The sequence below is a fragment of the Phyllostomus discolor genome, chromosome 2 (assembly GCF_004126475.2).
Source record: "Phyllostomus discolor isolate MPI-MPIP mPhyDis1 chromosome 2, mPhyDis1.pri.v3, whole genome shotgun sequence".
Lineage (NCBI taxonomy): Eukaryota > Metazoa > Chordata > Mammalia > Chiroptera > Phyllostomidae > Phyllostomus > Phyllostomus discolor.
In genome coordinates, this window is record NC_040904.2 from 162,648,299 (window position 1) to 162,664,969 (window position 16,671).

Here is a 16,671-nt window from a genome sequence, read left to right on the forward strand (position 1 = left end):
CATATATTCCGCTTGTGCCTAGCATCCCGTGTGAGACAGAGGGGTAGCATGAGCAGTTCGCCTCTCTCTGCCTGGGGGCCTTGGCGCTCAGGCTCAGTGAAGCCACCCACCATCAGAACCCAGCCTCAGACCAGAACCTCGCACTTGCACTCCTGCCTTGGAAGGGAAAAGTTCAGGGTCTACTCGGAGTTTCCATGGTATCCCATGCCTTTTCTCTGTTCCAGTTCCATTAGCTTGGTCTTCCTGATGTGTGCCCATCGCTGTGGCCTTCCCCCTGGTGTCTCTAACTTCCCTTGTGGAGGGGGAAGTTTCTCCTCAGTTCAGAGCTTTCCAGAGAGACTCCACCAGTGCAGGCAGCACCACATCTTCTTTAGGTTTAATACAACTCCTTAAGAGCCGGGAAATCATTACCAATATCTCAACCCCTCCTGTAGCCTTTCCAGATTATTTCTTCTTATTCTGTCTTCAGTGAAAGAAATCTAGTGGCTGAGGGCCGGGCACAAAACAGCCTAGCTGCTTAAAATATTTGTAGAATGACCTGGAATTTGAACTCAAGACTTCGTAACAGGACAAAGCCTCTTCCATCAAATTAAGTCCTACTTTGGACTCTGGCAGGAACTACCTCAGCATTCCTTAGAATTGTTCTCTTTAATGACCACCTGCTTTGACACTGGGGAAAATCCTATGTAAATAGAAAGTGGAGATGTATTCACTAACTAATCCAGGATCCCAAAAGGTGAGTTTAAATTTTAAGAACACAGCAGATTGGAAGGAGGCTCCCGCCTTCCCAGGCAATGAAGTAGAACAGATGTGAAGTGGCAGGGTGAAGACTCCCAACATTAAAGAGTTGCCTTCGAGGTAATGAAGTTAGGCCAGGCCCTCAGATCTGGCAGGACAGAGAATTATCAGGAGAACCATCTCCCAGAGGTACAAAGGCAGAAGGAGATGGCAGAGGCAGAGATGGAGGAACACATCAAAAAGAATACTGGGACTTCCCCTCTCTGCCCATTAACTGCAGCATATATCCCCCTTTCCTCTCCTTGCCAGGAACAGTCTCAGGCAAGTCAGAGCTGTACCTGGGACCCCCAAAATCAGACCCATACACAATCTAATTCTCAAAATTTGAGAGCAATTAACTTCCTTAATGACTGAAAAAGAAGGGGCTGGAAGCTACAACAGAATTGCAAATTAGGATTAGAGCTAAAGAGCTCCAATTAAAAATTAGGATTAGAGCTAAGGAGATTCCCAGATCATGCAGGTATTTCAGCTAGAAGAAATGGGAAAGAGGTCGTGATGTACTTCCAGAGGAATCTCTCAATATTTCATGTGCACACAGTGGTATATCCCGCCCCTGCTCTCCCAGGCTCCCATCTCCTGACCCATTTTAAGAAAAAATTTCATACCCCCAAAAGTTATTTGTAAAAGAAACTTTAGACTCCATCTAGCCTAACCCCCTTCATTTAACACATGGGAAAACTAAGGCCAGAAAAACTATGTGGTCCCACAGAGTAAGCAGCAAAGCCTAGGCCAAGTCTCCCAACTTTTTCTAGTGCTTTTCTACTCCGTGGCTTTCTTTCTCTTTCTCTAGTCACCAGTCTTGGTGTTTAACCTCAACATCATTGCTCTTGTTGCAATCCCATCCCATTTCTGTCTTACCCTTCTAGACAGGGTGTATCTGTTTCATTCATAGGCTCAAAAGACCCACTATTCTTTTCTCCCTGTCTTTCCTCCTGTCCCCTGCCCCCACTTTTCCCAGGCCCCTTCGGCCCAACCTCAGTTCTCTCCATTTCAGCTTCCAAACTGTCCCTGTCCCTTGGAGACTGTGCCTCCTCACTCCCCTAACCCCACAATCCCTTTCAACAAGCTTTGGGTTTGATAGAGACCCAAAAATGACATTTTGGCACTGGTGACGGATGGATGTGATCTGCTTCCCACGGGAATGCTATTTAAAGGGGAGGCCTCGCAATCCTCTCCTCCCAAAGTGACAAGAGAAAAGCCTGCTCCTCAATCTCTCCAGAGCTGCAAACTCAGCTCAAGTTAACTTGTGATTTCCTCAACCTGCAACGTGGCCCGCTGCTCCTGCTTCCTATTCAGGTGGGAGGGAGAGTACTTGACAACTCATTGAGGTGTGGGGGCTGAGGGGGGTTCATCTTCATCTCTTTTGATGACAGGTACTTAGGAGGAGCAGGAGGCCCTGTGGGGAGGAGGACTGGAATAAGAGTCTTCCCCCCAAACCCCGTGAGTACATTTCAGCCACGTGCCAGCAGCCTCTTCTCAAAGTGAAACTTTGTTGGAAAAGAACGGATATAGGTATGAGGACCTAAGGTTAAGGAAGTCTTGTCCCTACCTGGGACTCCTTCTCCTAGATTAAAGCTCAAACTGCAGCTGTTCTCTTACCTCCTGGACAAAGTGCCAAAGGGTAAGACCCCCTCATCCAGGACCCGGGCCTACTGCATTTAGAGGCTTCCCTCACCTGCCCACTGAACTGAACATCATAGTGTCTTTACTGCCCAAAGGAATGGGAGCTCCTCTGCAAGCATCTCCCCGCAGGCCTGGTAAGAGGGATAATTCCATCTCCTTGCTGCAAACAAGTTAATGGAGATTGTAATGAAAACACTGCACTAATGAAAATGCTGAGGCTAGAACCTACTCTGCCTGCAAGACAAAGCAATCAAGGTCAGAATTTCTCCCTGATACTCATTCCTCAGTTCCTTTGAGGCCAGAACAAAGCAAGCTGGGGATCTGAGAGCAGAAAGCAGTTCATAGTTGATTGTGTCCTAGGCTGCAAGGGGTCTCTGACAATTTAGGAAGCAAATTGCCTAAAGTACTGATGGACCCTGTTACCCCAAGATATTCATCTTTTGTTTCAGGTGGTTAAGGTCATCGTGTCCTTACCTTCTCCTATTTTTGCTTGTTCTAGGGTCTCTGGGTGCTGACAACTAAGTTTTTGCAGATGAAGAGGCAGTCTGTTCAGGGAGAAAGGTCTAGGACTAAATATCATTCTCAGCTCTCAGTTCTAGATGTACTGCTAAACATGTGACCTTCATTAAGTCACTTAACATCTCTGACTCTGTTTACTGGCCTGAAATAAGGAAGCCTCTTCTGGCTACCTTGCAGAAATATAAGGATGAAAGAACACTTTGATAAGTATATGTTGTAGATAAAGGTATGTGTAATTGTGTATTTATAAAAAGACATTATCACAGATGACAAAATTTTAGAAAAGGCTAACAGATTCGTGTTGCCAGGGAGTGGGGAAGGGAAGAGGGCTGCAGGAGAGAAGTGGGTGTGGTTAGAAAAGAGCAACAAGAGGATCCCTGTGGTGTTGAAACTGTTCTGTACCTTGACCAAGGGTGGTGGACACACAAACCTACATGTGATACAGCTTACAGAACTAAGTACATACACACAGAGAAATGAATGTAAGTAAAACTGGGAAAATCTGAACAGGGTCAGTGAATTGTATCAATGTCAGTGTCCTGGTTATAATAGTATACTATTGTTTTTACAAGATATTACCATGAGGGAAACTGGTAAAGATGCACGGGATCTCTCTGCATTAGTTTGTTGGATTAACTATCTCAATAAAAATTGTAATTAAAAAATAAAGTTGCTATGCCTGCTCTCTATTCCCCTGCAGCAGCTTGTCTTCTGTACTCTGGGAGGCTCCTTTTAAGCATTTCCACATGTAGATGAAACAGAGGTCTCCATCTCCTCAAGATGATGATCCTGGCAGAGATATGGGTTTAAGAGTAGTTGTTCAGATACTTCTGAGCCTTCTTGTCTTCATCGATTTTGCCCTCAGTCTCGTAGGCCTGACCCTGAATCACTCCTTGGAACATGCTGTCCTTTCCATAGCAAGGGAGGACAACTTGCTGAGGCATGAAGCAGGATCCTCTGTTGCTTCTATGTTAAAGAGCAGACAATTGTTGCTGGTAAAAAACTTGTGTATTGATTATGCGTGCCAAGTTTTAAAAGTATGGACTAAGCCTGGGTCTCAAGAAATAAAAATCAAACACACATACAAAATCCAAAAAGTTATTAAATAGCTTTAATGAAGGCCAGATGGTTTTGCTGAAAATCAACAATTGCTTCATTTTATTATGGAAGTATGAACATGACCCTGATTAATCAACTAGTTAATTCTATTTGCCCATTCCAACCACTCTAAACCTGTGACATACATGATCTGTTGCTGCAGCTTCCCTGGCAGTAGGTGCACAGAAGAGATGGATGAAGGCCACTGCTTCCTGCCATGGAATTAACTAAACCCAGTTTAGTGCTATCTTGAATGCCCCAGGCTTTGTGACACTTGAAATTCTAATTAGCGCAGAAAAGGGCCAAGTTGAAACAACTTGTACTCCCTCAAGTATACCCACTCTCAGGGCCCTACAGCCTAATGAGGTCTATGAAATTTAAGATCTACAAGAGAAATCCCTGCCTGGAGCAAGAGCTGCACCCAGGATGACAAGGGGGTTGGGGTTAAATCAGTCCTTCCAGATAGAAGGAGGAGTACCTCAAATGGTCCAGGAAGAAAACCACATGACTCTGCTCTAATTATTTGTCTTGTGACCTTGTGACCCTCTGCTCTGGATTCTGATGATGTCAGAGAAAAGGCAGGAGGGGTGAAAGTTAAACAGATGAGAGAACTTACTTGTTACCCCCAAGGTGGTGGGGCAGGTGAAAGGGTTTGGGGCAGTGAAAATCTCTCAAGAGTACTTCCTCATTACCCCTACAGACAATAGAGCTGGAGGCAGAGGAAGAGACCTATGACTCCTAAAAGTGCTCCCACAAAAAAAAGAAAAGGGGTCCTTTGCTACGACTTTGCAGTAGGAGCAGGCTGGATGTTTGCTGAATACATTTGGGGAAAAAAAGAGAGGAGATAATTGTCCTAATAAATGTGCAGGAGACAATAGCAGCTCCAATGGGAGGATTATAAACTCATTATGGTTTAATATGATGATTGATCATCTCCGCCCGCCAGCATTATCCTAGAATAGTGATGAAGGTCAGAGAGGTCCATGCCAGTCAGAGCTCAAGCTCTAGTCACAGGAGATAGGAAACATATTTGTACATCACTTGTTTTTTTTGTTATAAAAATTCAGACTTGGCCCCAGGCCCCCAACTTTTCCTATCAACTGTCCTCCATCCCCCTAGCCTGCCTCACTTCTCCATGATTTCTCAGTCCTGGACTGTTTGTCCACATGCCTATTCCTCTGCTCTGGCTCTAGACCCCACCCCATTCACACCCCTTAAGAAAATGACCACAGCTTCCAGGATGGCATGGGTTTAGGCAGTCCCAAAGGGCCCTTCAGTGGGTACTGGCCGGCACTCGGTTCAGGTGGAAGGCTCGAGATACCTCCCGATAGGCATTTCGAAGCAGGACATAAGGGAAACAGGACTCCAACATGTCTAGGGTCAGGAAGGAGGACTCCTCCACCATCTGGAAGAAACAGGCCAAGAGATGAGATCCTCAGGTAGGGCATACCTCCATGACACAATGATCATCCTCATTCAGTCTCCTGGGCCCTCTGAGGCCCTCAGAGTTACGAGTAAACAGGGTTCCTAATCACACTCCCCTTCCTCCCCAACTTGGTTTATCTCTAGGAAAGCAATGTGGCTTCCTTGCCTCCCTTATAATGGCCTCTGTCCCCCTCCTCAGGGTTATATGAAGGGCTCAGAAGTGGAAGGAAGGAAAGAATCACTTCCCTCATGGCAGACAAACTCCCATTCTCTCCCACTCTGGATGCTAAAGCATATGTGGGTGGGCAGCACAGATGCAGGTAAGGACGAATAAAGTGATAATGACAAAGCTTGGCAGAGAAAGAAACCATTGCCACTGCAGGCTGAGAAAGAGAGGCCTGGAATCCACATGGGTCCCCTTGTGCTGGGCCTCAACGTCCTCCCTCCCTCATCACAGTGCTTGTGGAACAGTAAGGATGCTGAATAAAGGAGCAGGCATGATTAATTAGTTTAATTAGAAGCTCGTGCACTGTGGTAATCCCAGCAGCCCCACAGCCCAGCAGAAAGATAGATCAAGATGCCTGGGTAAGACTGGGTGGGGGGCATATTAGCAAAGAGCAGTGCAACCTGGCATGAGGCTGTAGGGTCCCCATCTCTGAGGAAGGAACGGGGTGTATTTCCTTCAGTATCCCTCTCATTAAGAGGTTTGGGACTAAAAGATACACTCTGGAGAGAAGTGTCCCATATCCTCTGGCAATCCACACAGATGGGCCCTCCCCAATATGTCTGGTGTTTCAAGCCCTGAAATTCACTCAGAAAAGAGAACCTACCCTATCTACTCTAACATGTTTCTCTCTCTGAAGTCCTTTTGGGTTTTAAAATTTGTAACATTCAGCTGTTCTCAAACACATGCACATACAATACACACAGCAGTGCCAGAAGAGCAGATACTGCAGGCTGAAGGGAAGGAAATCTGCCATTAAAACTGTAGCTCTGATCTTAGGTTGGATAATGGAAAGAATTTTTTGTGCTAGGCAAGACTTTCAAACCTTAAGCCAGGACAGAGATAAGATCTCTTTCCTAGGATACCACCCTCAGGTATAGGGGAATGAGTGACAGCTTTAAGAAAGGTTCACAGGCCCAAGACTTCCTATTCTTTGCATCATTAAGCACAGAAAATAACACAGCTCCTAACTGGAAGAGATTCTTAGTAGTGGAAACAGCCCTAGAGTGAAGGCCAAATCTGCCTGCATATTTTGGGGGAGACCTTGAATGTCATCTTTTCCTCCCTGTCTTCCGTTTCCTCACCTATGAATTGTAAGGACTGGACTAATTCCCAGGACCTGGCCTTATTCCGACATATAAGATTCCACGATTCTTTCCCCTGTGGAATGGAGGGAACCAGCTGGTAATACTGGGGTGGACACATTGCCCAGCCTTGACAGCCAAGACAGAAAGACCTCAGGGACAAAAGTGCCTGACTAGGATTTGGGGCTATATGAGTAGCCTCTTAGAATACAGCTCTTTCCCCTTCGGTCATTTCCAATCTCTCTGTGGAAACATTTGCATTTAAATTGCTCTGCAGCAGCTAGTCCCTCTGTCACTCCCTCCAATAAAAACTGCCTGGTCCTAGCTCTGCTCCAGCCACTCTGCAGGCCTCACTGCAGTGCCACAAGGGGCAGACACCTCCCCACACTTTGAGGTTAGTAGGAGAGTAGGGAGCAAAGCAGAAGGAGGAGGTTGGGCAATGCAGAAATACCCCTGACCTTTCAGAAGTGAATACTGCCCAAAGAAATGAAGAGGCAAGCTTAACTATCCAAAAACTAAAATGAACAGGAGGGAGAGAGAACTACTAACATTTCTTAAGCATCTGTTATATAGTAGGCATTTGCACATATCTCATGAATCCTAACTACTCTATCATAAGCATTGTTGTCCATTGTTATGGATAAACAATCAAAGTCTCACAAAGGTTAATTAACTTGCCCAAGCTCATGATGCTCCAAAAATTGTGCTCTCTAGCACACCACTGGCCTTCGCCCTCATTTGCCTCCTCTGCCCTCTTACCCCTCACCACACATACCCTCCACCCGTACCCTCATGTCCTCTCTCTTCTCTATCATAACCCTTAATCAGCCCAACCTAGCCTTTTTTCTAGCAAGAGAAACTGAGACACAGATCCCACTCAGTGCCTGTGTATTTAAAGGAAACCAGGGGCACTCCTGGGTACGCCTTCCCCTAACATTTGTGGTCCTAAGCCAAGAGTCCCAATGGAAGCCCACATACCATATGACAAAATAAATCAAATAAACTATTATATTTTATATTTCAACCTTCATGATATACTTTCACAATGTTAAGGAAGGCCATGTTTGAATTAAGAATCCTTAGACTCCTCAGAGATCTGTACCTGAACAGGGGAGAAGGAACCAGCCCCAGTTTGAAGGGTTTTGTATGCACATGTAGACTTCTGTCTACACAGCTAAGCTCTAGCCATACACCCCTTAGGTGCTAGAGGCACCAGCAGCAGTCTGCCTCAGTAGGACGGACTTAGGGAAGAAGCTCCGCACAAGCCCCAAAAGTGGACTGGAGCTGCTTAACAAAGAATTCTCAAGTCCCAGAAATCTTTAGTGTGGACTTCGAGGCAGAACACAGCCTCCAGGTGGGCATATCCTCTCCCTCTGGTCTGAAGGGGGCCTCTCAAGCACAAGGCCCAGGGTAGGAGCCCCTCCTGTTCATATCTAAGTACTATAGTAACCTGGAGAATCAGACTTTTAGAGCAAAACAGTGAGTAAGTATGTTGAGGAGAGAAAACAGGGTCATGAGAAAAAGATTTTGTTTTTAAATAACTGAGTCAGAGTTACCAGAACTTTCTGCCAAAGTAGGGGAAAGCCCACAGCTTGGGAAGAAAGGAGATGAGACAGCAGGAGCTGCCTGATGCATGGTTCACCTGGCTCCTTGCCTTACAGCTTTTCATCTAAAATCCCTTCCACCTCTGCCCTGGCTGGTGTGGCTCAGTGGTTTGAGCACCAGCCTACGAACTGAAGAAAGGTCATTGGTTTGATCCCCAGTCAGAGAACATGCCTGGGATGGGGGCCAGGTGCCCATTTGGGGACCTGTGAGAGACAACAAATTCAATGTATCCCTCACACATTGATGTTTCTCTCCCTCTCTTTCTCCCTCCCTTCCCCTCTCTCTAAAAGTAAATAAATAAAACCTTTAAAAAATAAACATAAAATCCCTTCCTGCTCTGAGCCCTCCTGCCCGCTCCCCCAAGCTCTGTTCTATTCAGCACCCTCTTCATAGTACTCTTAAGGACAAGAAATACAGTCCTGAGGAAGTGGTCACATAAAACCAAACATGTGCTGAACAGGTAGTTATGGATGAGGCATACGGTTGTCCTGCCAGTTCAGACTTGAGAATATTGCAGGAAAAGGGACCCAGTCCACTAAGGGCCAGGTTTAGCCCTCTCCTGCAGAGAAGCTCTTAAAAACTCTACCTTGAGATTACAGGACAAGTCTTGAATGTTAACCAGATTATGAAGACTAGACCCAGAGAGTCAGGCAGAAATAAGTTCTTAGTTAATACTTTTGAATGATGACAATACCATGGACCAAAAGACCTTAAAGAGAGTCTCTGTGCCCTGCATGGGTGGTTCTGTTGGTTGAGGCATTGTCTCATACACCAAAAGTTTGCAGGTTTGATCCCCAGTAGGGATGAATACGAGAGGCAACCAGATGACATTTTTCTCTTACATTGATGTCTCTTTCCCTCTCTCTCTCCCTTCTCCTCACTCAATAAACATCCCCTTGGGTGAAGATTAAAAAAATGGGGGAATCTCCCTCTGGCTCTTCCTCTCTCTTTCCCCATAGCAAATTAAATAAGATACATACCAAGCGCATGAGCAGAGAAATGGATTCCCGATTTCTGGTTTTAATCTTGTCAGTCTCCTGGCCCAGATGTAGGAGGCTGACAGAAGCCACCTGTAAGGGAAGAGTTGGTAAGGGAAGCAGATTTTTACGGAGGTCAGAGTAGGACAGCCTCAGGCTACAGGACGTTAAAAGATCAAGGAGGAAAGTTAAAAAGGGCTGGGATGTTTCTGGAAACTCAAGTGGAAAAAGTCGCAAATTCCCTAGGTTTCAGAGATGCAAGTTGCCTGTAAACCAGCCAGTTTGGACAACAGGAGGTTGCCTAGGGTGCTGGGGGAGAGGTTGCAAGGAAAGAACATAGAACAAAAGCGGGTAGTATTGCAAACCAGGAGGTTAATCTCTTTTCCTAGGCAGCATCCAAGTACCACACTTCACCAGGCTGTTTACAGCTGACTCCCCACCCAATGAGAGACAGAGCTGGGCCTCTGATTCAGGCACAGTGCTCTTGGTATCTTCCTCCTTTTTTTTCTTTTTTTTTTTCAAACAATTTGGACATAGCCTATGGTAGAATTAGCTGCTCGGTTGTAGGTACCAGTCCCTAGAAATCTAGACCAGTGGTTCTCAAAGTGACATCCCAGGATGAGCAACATCAACATAACCTGGGAACTTGGAAATGAGAATTTTCCAGCCCAGCCTCTAATCTTCTGATTCAGAAATTCTCTAGGTGGTTCTGATTTGTGCTAAAATTTGAGAATTTGAAAAACATTTGGCTTTTTGACAGTATTGCAGTTGGAAAGGGCCTTATGGATTATAAAACTCAGTGTCCCTCCAACTTATTGTGCTTTAGCTCTCCTGGAGTTCTGATTAAAAACAGAGGCCTGGACTCACCCTAGGATATTCTAATTCAGTAGAACTGGTATAGGATTGGGAATGTGTATTTGAACAAGCTCCTTGGAATTCTAATGCACACCAAGATAGTGAATCATGCATTCAGTTTAACTGCCCTATTTAATAAAAGAAAAGACTGAGGCCCTAAAAGTTTGGCTCTTCAGAGGTCATACAAATTCCTAGTAACAGATCCAGAACTAGAACTCAGATTTTCTGACTCAGTCCAATGCTCTTTCCAAGTATTTGGGCAGAGGCTAAAATACTAGCTGTTAGGGAATTTAGAAGAAACTGTCTTTCACAAAGTGGCCCCTCATTACTTACTTAACAAATTATATGGCCTGCTCAACAATGACTATCTATAGATTTAAGCCAAACCATTTCTCACCAGACTTTGCAACCTTCCATTTCTTATCACCTAGACCCACTCACCACCAGAAATTCCTTAAGGTGAGTCTCAATGTTCTTGTTATAGAGTGTGAAGAGGGCAGCAGACACCTGGATGATGGCTTTGGTCAAGCAGTGTATATTGTTGTTGTAACCTAGGTTATTATTGACAGGGAGAAAGAGGGAGAGAAACAAAAAGAAATATCCAAGTGAGTCATTCCAGCCCTGATGAGCATAGTTCAGTTGGTTGAGCATCATCCTGCAAAGCAAATGGTCACTGGTTCAATTCCCAGTCAGGGCACATGCCTGGGTTGCAGGCCAGTGTGCAAGAGGTGACCAGTTGATGTTCCTGTCCCCCTCTTTCTCCCTCCATACCCCTCTCTCTAAAAATAAATACATAAAATATATTTTTTAAAAGAGTGAGTCACTCCAGGCTGGTCCGGACTGGGAAGTTTCCATTTTTCAGTCTGGACCATCCCTATTTAACAACTACAGGAGGCATTTGGGGATTTGAAGAAAGTATTCCTATGAAATTTCAGTGGAATTGAATTTTATGGATAGCCTTCTCAAGTGTTTTTTGAGAACTTTACACCTGAGTCAGAAGTCTCTACTTTCCAGATAGGCAACTGTCTCTACCTCATCTCCTTAACCCAGGACAATAACCTAATTAGCACTGGTTCCTCAGACCTACTCCTTACTTACCATCCTTCTCAATGCTATAGAAGGAAGAAGGATCTGAGGCAAGGAGTGGGAGGGAAACTGCAAGAAAGATCAAGAGCAGGCAGGCCACCTTATATTCTTCCTCAGGGGATGACGTATCTGGTAAGAAGGAAAAGAGAAGTAAGGTTAGCCAACAGGGATCATCCTCTGCAAGGGTCTTATTTCACAGAATTACTGAGGAACATATGAAAAATTATCTATGAATACACTCTATAAAGCACTGTAGGCAAGTCATTATTGCTGACAGGGACAGGACTAGCCTACACTTACAGTGAGGGGCCTGAGTCCTTGGAGGCCTCCTCTGGTGACTGAGCAGAGCTCTTAGCACAGGACTCTGCTGACAAGCAGTCTGAGGACACTGTCACCTGTGATGGGGTGGAGAGGCAGGGAGGAAAGGGTCTCACCAAAACCAAGAGAGAAGAAGCAAGACCAGCCTGGCAATTTTGAAAGGGCTTAATGCCAGCCCCTTGGTTCCATCCTATTCTGAGTGTGTATAAGTATGAACATGCTAATCAGAGGAAATGTGTAATGGAAAATATGAGAGAAGTGTGAGACCTGGGGAAAAAGTGAATAATGTCACAGTGATTACATAGGAGGGGAAAGCACTAAATGACTCTGGGGAACTCAGGTGCTATACCACACAACTGAGCATGAAATCTTATACTACTGTGTATTATTCTCTCATTTGCATTCATCTTACTTCCCAAACCAGATTGTAAATTCCTTTGAGCACTTGCTGAGCAACAGACTCTCACTTAATACTTTTTAGCTGATTGGCAGGTCAACTGATTGGATTCTGACTAGAAATCTAAATTTCCTGTGTAAGAATTGATATTTTGTGGGGGTTAGGGACCACACTTTAAGTCTTTCCTTAGTCCCCAGCTTAAAGCTTCTGAATTTACACCCTGAAACAAAAGTCTTCTTTGACTTTGGCATTTTCCACCCAGAAATATGGCCCAAGCCCTCCTCTCCTCCTTTCCCCAATTTTACCAGCTTTCAGATTAGCAATGGCGGCCACCAGGGCTGGGTCAATGTCACAGCCCACTCCTGCAGCAGATGCCAGCTCAAAGATGCTCAGGGTCACCTGGTAGAGAAAAAACCAACATTCTGGAGATGATTCCCAGGACAGAAATACTTTGCAAAGGTTATAGGACATCAGGATTCCTAGATCACAGATTTTAAACTTTTTGTGTACTACCACATTTTCTAGGTATTCCTTTCATAGCTATCACTTATCTACAGGGAAAAAAATGAAACACTTTAGCTTGGCCTTCCCATACACCATAGTACAAATTTACTTTCTCATCCTTATTTCCCCAAACACTTCTTATAGTCAATGCAGCCAGGGTAATTTATTCACTCTTCAAATTACAATTTGTTTGCTTATTTCCATACTTTGGTTCATGGGCTTCCCTCTTCTACAGTGTCTTTTCCTCTCCTCTACCTATATCGAGGCAAAACCCATTCCTTGAGGCTTAACTCAAATCTCATATTCTCTGTGAAGCCCGGAGTATGTCAGCCCAAACCCCTGTCTCCCTCCTTAAATTAGTACCACAGACTTAGCACTGGTCACGTACAGCACCTGGTAATTTCAGTTATCTTTTCAGACAGGAGGTGAGACATATTTGGCTTACCTCACCAACTAGATTATAATAATAATTTTTAAAAAACTCACAGCATGGAGAAGAGAGAAAAAGGCTTTAGAATGAGGAGATCTGGGTTCAAATTCTAACACCTCCAATTACTAAATGTGTGACCTTCACTAAAATTTAAGTAACCTTTTCATGCCTCGGTGTTCTCATCTGTAAAACTAAGATAATAGTACTTACCTCACAGAATTGTTGTGAAGATTAAATTAGACTACACGTATAAAGCATCTAGCCTAGGGACTAATGGAGTAACTATATACATGACAAATATACATGAATTCCTTTCCCTCTGCCTTTATCTCAAAAGCTAGGAACTTTGCATTTCTTTTTATCCTCTCTAGTGGTTAACACAATGCTAAGCACATAGAAGGCACTTGATTAATATTTACTGATTGATACCTGAATCCCTCATTGGTCTTAGAATCAGGTTCCCAGGATGTAGCCCCCAAACCCCCTACTCTAACATCAAGTACTTATCCCCATTTTGAGGTTAAAAAGGACCTTTAAAATATCCTGAGAGAACACAGATAATTGCTTCAATAGTAAATAATTAAGCATTGTATGCAAAGACCCCACAAACATAAAAATATACACACAATTTTCTTATACACTCCACACAGAAGCCAAACCTTAGCCACATTCTGCTTTGTCCTTTGTTTAAATTCCCTACTAACTAGATGACCCTGCTCATAGCAATCATAGCCTAGGAGATCAGGGGCCTGGTCCAGGACATGTGGTTTTCTGGATGAAGAACGGGATGATTGAAGGAGTCTTATTTTTCTCTTCTCCTAATCTTTTTACCCTTCTGAGGCAGTAACAGAATCTCTGATGGACAGGTCATCCCCCTCTCCACCTCTACTTGCTTATTTTCAAAAGCAGGCAGAGCCGAAAACTCAGGGTTGTCTAGGAGCTTTATAAGAGATATCAGCTAGACAAGCTCATGACAGGCTAGGGCATTCGACCTCAACATCAGCAGCTGCCAGAATTCCAGGCTCACCGTAAAATTGTAAAATCAAAGGCCAGTCAAAAGGGGCAGCCATCCAGTGAAACATCACCCGCTCATGGCCCTCATGACCGTTTGACCCTCATCTGATTTTACACAGACAGAGGGGGATAGTTCCCAGCTCTTTTGATCCAGATGTAAAGATGTGTTTCTTAACATCTAACTTTAACATTCTTCCTGCTAACCAGTTTCCTCTTATCACAAGCCTCCCTTCATTAAAACAATCAACAAGAGATTTAGCCTGTGCATTTAAAGGCCCTTGTTCTCAACTTTCAGCTGTATTTCCTGCATAACATATTTGTTTGTTCCAGATGATTCAAAAGACAAGATAATGTGAGGTAAGGGAGAAGAAGGGGAAGGGATGTTTAACTTGGCGAGACTACAGAAGCCCCTCTTTCTTTCACCATCTCTGTAGTGAATGGGACCTGAGGCAGGTGACACAAAGGAATCAGGTGTCAGAACTAGGGGAAAGAAAAGGCCAGAAAAGGAAATGAAACTGACAGCAGGCAGGGTGCGTGGGAATAGAAGGAATAAATCTTTTTGCAAGAAGTACTTAAGCTCCTGACTAAAGAGAGAACTTGTGTGTACATATTAAGTGAAAACTTACAGATACTGTCCTAGACAGAGCTTACACCTCTCCTTCCTGTAATGTTGCCCCAGCCCAGCCAGGCTCTCCCAGGCTCCCACTCTTCTCCATCCCTCCATGTCTCCCCAGGTCTGCCCTCTCTCTCCAGGAATATTTGTCTGACCAATGCCCCTCTCTCTCTTTATAAAATCTCCCCCAGTGTTTTCCTATTCTAATCCTGGCTCTTCTCCCTATAGTATTCTTCAGAGCCCTCTCTCCCTTACAAGATCCTAGCTACATCCTTTTTCAACAACAAATCTAATTGGACTCCACTTTGTACTCCCCTTTACCTTGATGTCTGTGTCTGGAGTGACGAACTCCTTCAAGCACTCGATGGGACCCATAAGAAATGGGCAGTGGGAGGAGAAAACCTGGACGAAAGAGAAAATAAATTAATCCACAAAACAGTTGGCCAATGCCTTCAAAAAAGGTGAAAACAAACCAAAACGAGGGCTTCAGCTTAAATAAGAACACTAGCTTAAATAATCCCCCCTCCCCTCCCCTCACACACCTAGGTTCCCTCAGCTCATCGGCCCCCAGAGATATTCTAGGACCCCTACCAAATTAAGCTTTCTCCTCATCACCAACCCTTTCCACAACTCCTCATACAAGCCATACCCACAGAGGTATCTATGATTCTGTGGCAGCCCTCTCTCCCCCTACTCACCTCCCTAAGTCCCTCTTGTGCCATGGCCCTAAAACTGAGGATAACTCCTATGATGGTCATGCGCTTCAGCACGTTGTCAGCCCCTGAGGAGAAAGAAGAGTGTTAGAGAAGAGAACATAGGAGAAAAGTGGTATTGCTGCTTCTTCAGACCCAGCCTAGCCCCAGACCCCCCCAAACCCTATCATCCATAGTGCTTCTCCCACAGTTCCTTCTCCCTTTAGGGGAGATGCTCACCTGTCAGCTGGGGCAGCAGAGAAGCCATCAAGTCTGCCTTGCTGAAGTTAGATCGGATCTGAACAAGCACATCCATGTTCTCCACCACCAACTTCTGCAGCCAGGACACAGAAACATTCAGCAGGAAAAGATGAGCCCCATGGTACATCTTCTCCCCAGCCTGCTACTCCTAACCCTCTTCCCCTGAGGCTAAACTTTTCACCCAGGGCTTGCTTCCACAGTACCTTCAGCTCCACAATCTGAGAGGTCACATGCCACATCAGGTTTTCACTCAGGAACTTCATACCGTAGGGGCCCAAGAGTTCAGCCAAGGCTCGCATCTCTGGAATAGAGTTACAGAGATCCCAGCTGAGACTCAGAGGATACTGGAGCATTTGCATAACAGCTATAGGGTAATTTGAACATTTAAGATGTTTTTCAGCAAGGAAAGGAAGTGGGAAGTTGAGGAGCAAAAGTGTCCTAATATCCTGCATTCAGGTGATAGGTCTGGCCTGCCCATGGGACAATTTACCTTCTCCCTACTGGTACTCGCACCAAGACTTACCACAAATGATAACTATTTACATTCTTATAAGAGTCTACACTTTCCCAATTCCCTTTATGTGGTAGCTGGGTTTCATTCTTGCTGGACCAGCTGTTGTAGCTTTCCTAGATATAAGACCTTGAACAAATCACTGACCCTCTCTGAGCCTTAGTTTACTTTTCTATAAAATGAAGAAATAAATATCTGCCCTGAATACCTCATAGAGTTGACATGAGAATAAATAAGGTACATTTTAAAAACCTTAGAACACCATAAAATGTATACATAAATAAGGGATTCATATGTAATTTAACAGACAAGAGTGGGTTAAGTGCTTGTTTAAAAATCACTTAACCAAGTCAAAAGCTGGTACCAAAAACCTAGCACAATGCCCTACTGCCCCTTCCTGTGTCCCAGCGGATACCACAACTAGTTCCTTATCTGGCTTTTTCTATATTCCTCCCTCAACTGCTCTCATTTAACACCTCACTGTCCAAGTTTTGCTCTCCTTAAGCTACCTTTTCTTTTTTCATAATCAACATACATCCCCAGAGTTCCGATTGTTTTTTCCTCTAAATTCTTCTTTCCTCCAGTCTGCCCCAGTGCTTCATCCTCCCTACACAGCCTGCTTCTGGCCTTTTGTGAA

General features: G+C 44.6%; 1 protein-coding gene across 1 annotated transcript in view; it reads right to left on the reverse strand.

Moving 5' to 3' along the window:
• Positions 1–4,024: 4,024 nt before the first annotated feature.
• The window catches only part of NCKAP1L (NCK associated protein 1 like), a 42,416-nt gene continuing 29,769 nt past the window's right edge, over positions 4,025–16,671 (reverse strand). Inside the window, exons 23-31 of the mRNA XM_028532416.2 lie at positions 15,727–15,824; positions 15,503–15,596; positions 15,269–15,351; positions 14,892–14,972; positions 12,315–12,408; positions 11,307–11,423; positions 10,650–10,759; positions 9,357–9,446; positions 4,025–5,443 (exon numbers count right to left, since the gene is read on the reverse strand). Of these exons, the coding sequence (XP_028388217.1) occupies positions 5,312–5,443; positions 9,357–9,446; positions 10,650–10,759; positions 11,307–11,423; positions 12,315–12,408; positions 14,892–14,972; positions 15,269–15,351; positions 15,503–15,596; positions 15,727–15,824 (899 nt within the window). The 3' untranslated portion in view covers positions 4,025–5,311. The remainder of the gene's footprint in view (positions 5,444–9,356; positions 9,447–10,649; positions 10,760–11,306; positions 11,424–12,314; positions 12,409–14,891; positions 14,973–15,268; positions 15,352–15,502; positions 15,597–15,726; positions 15,825–16,671) is intronic.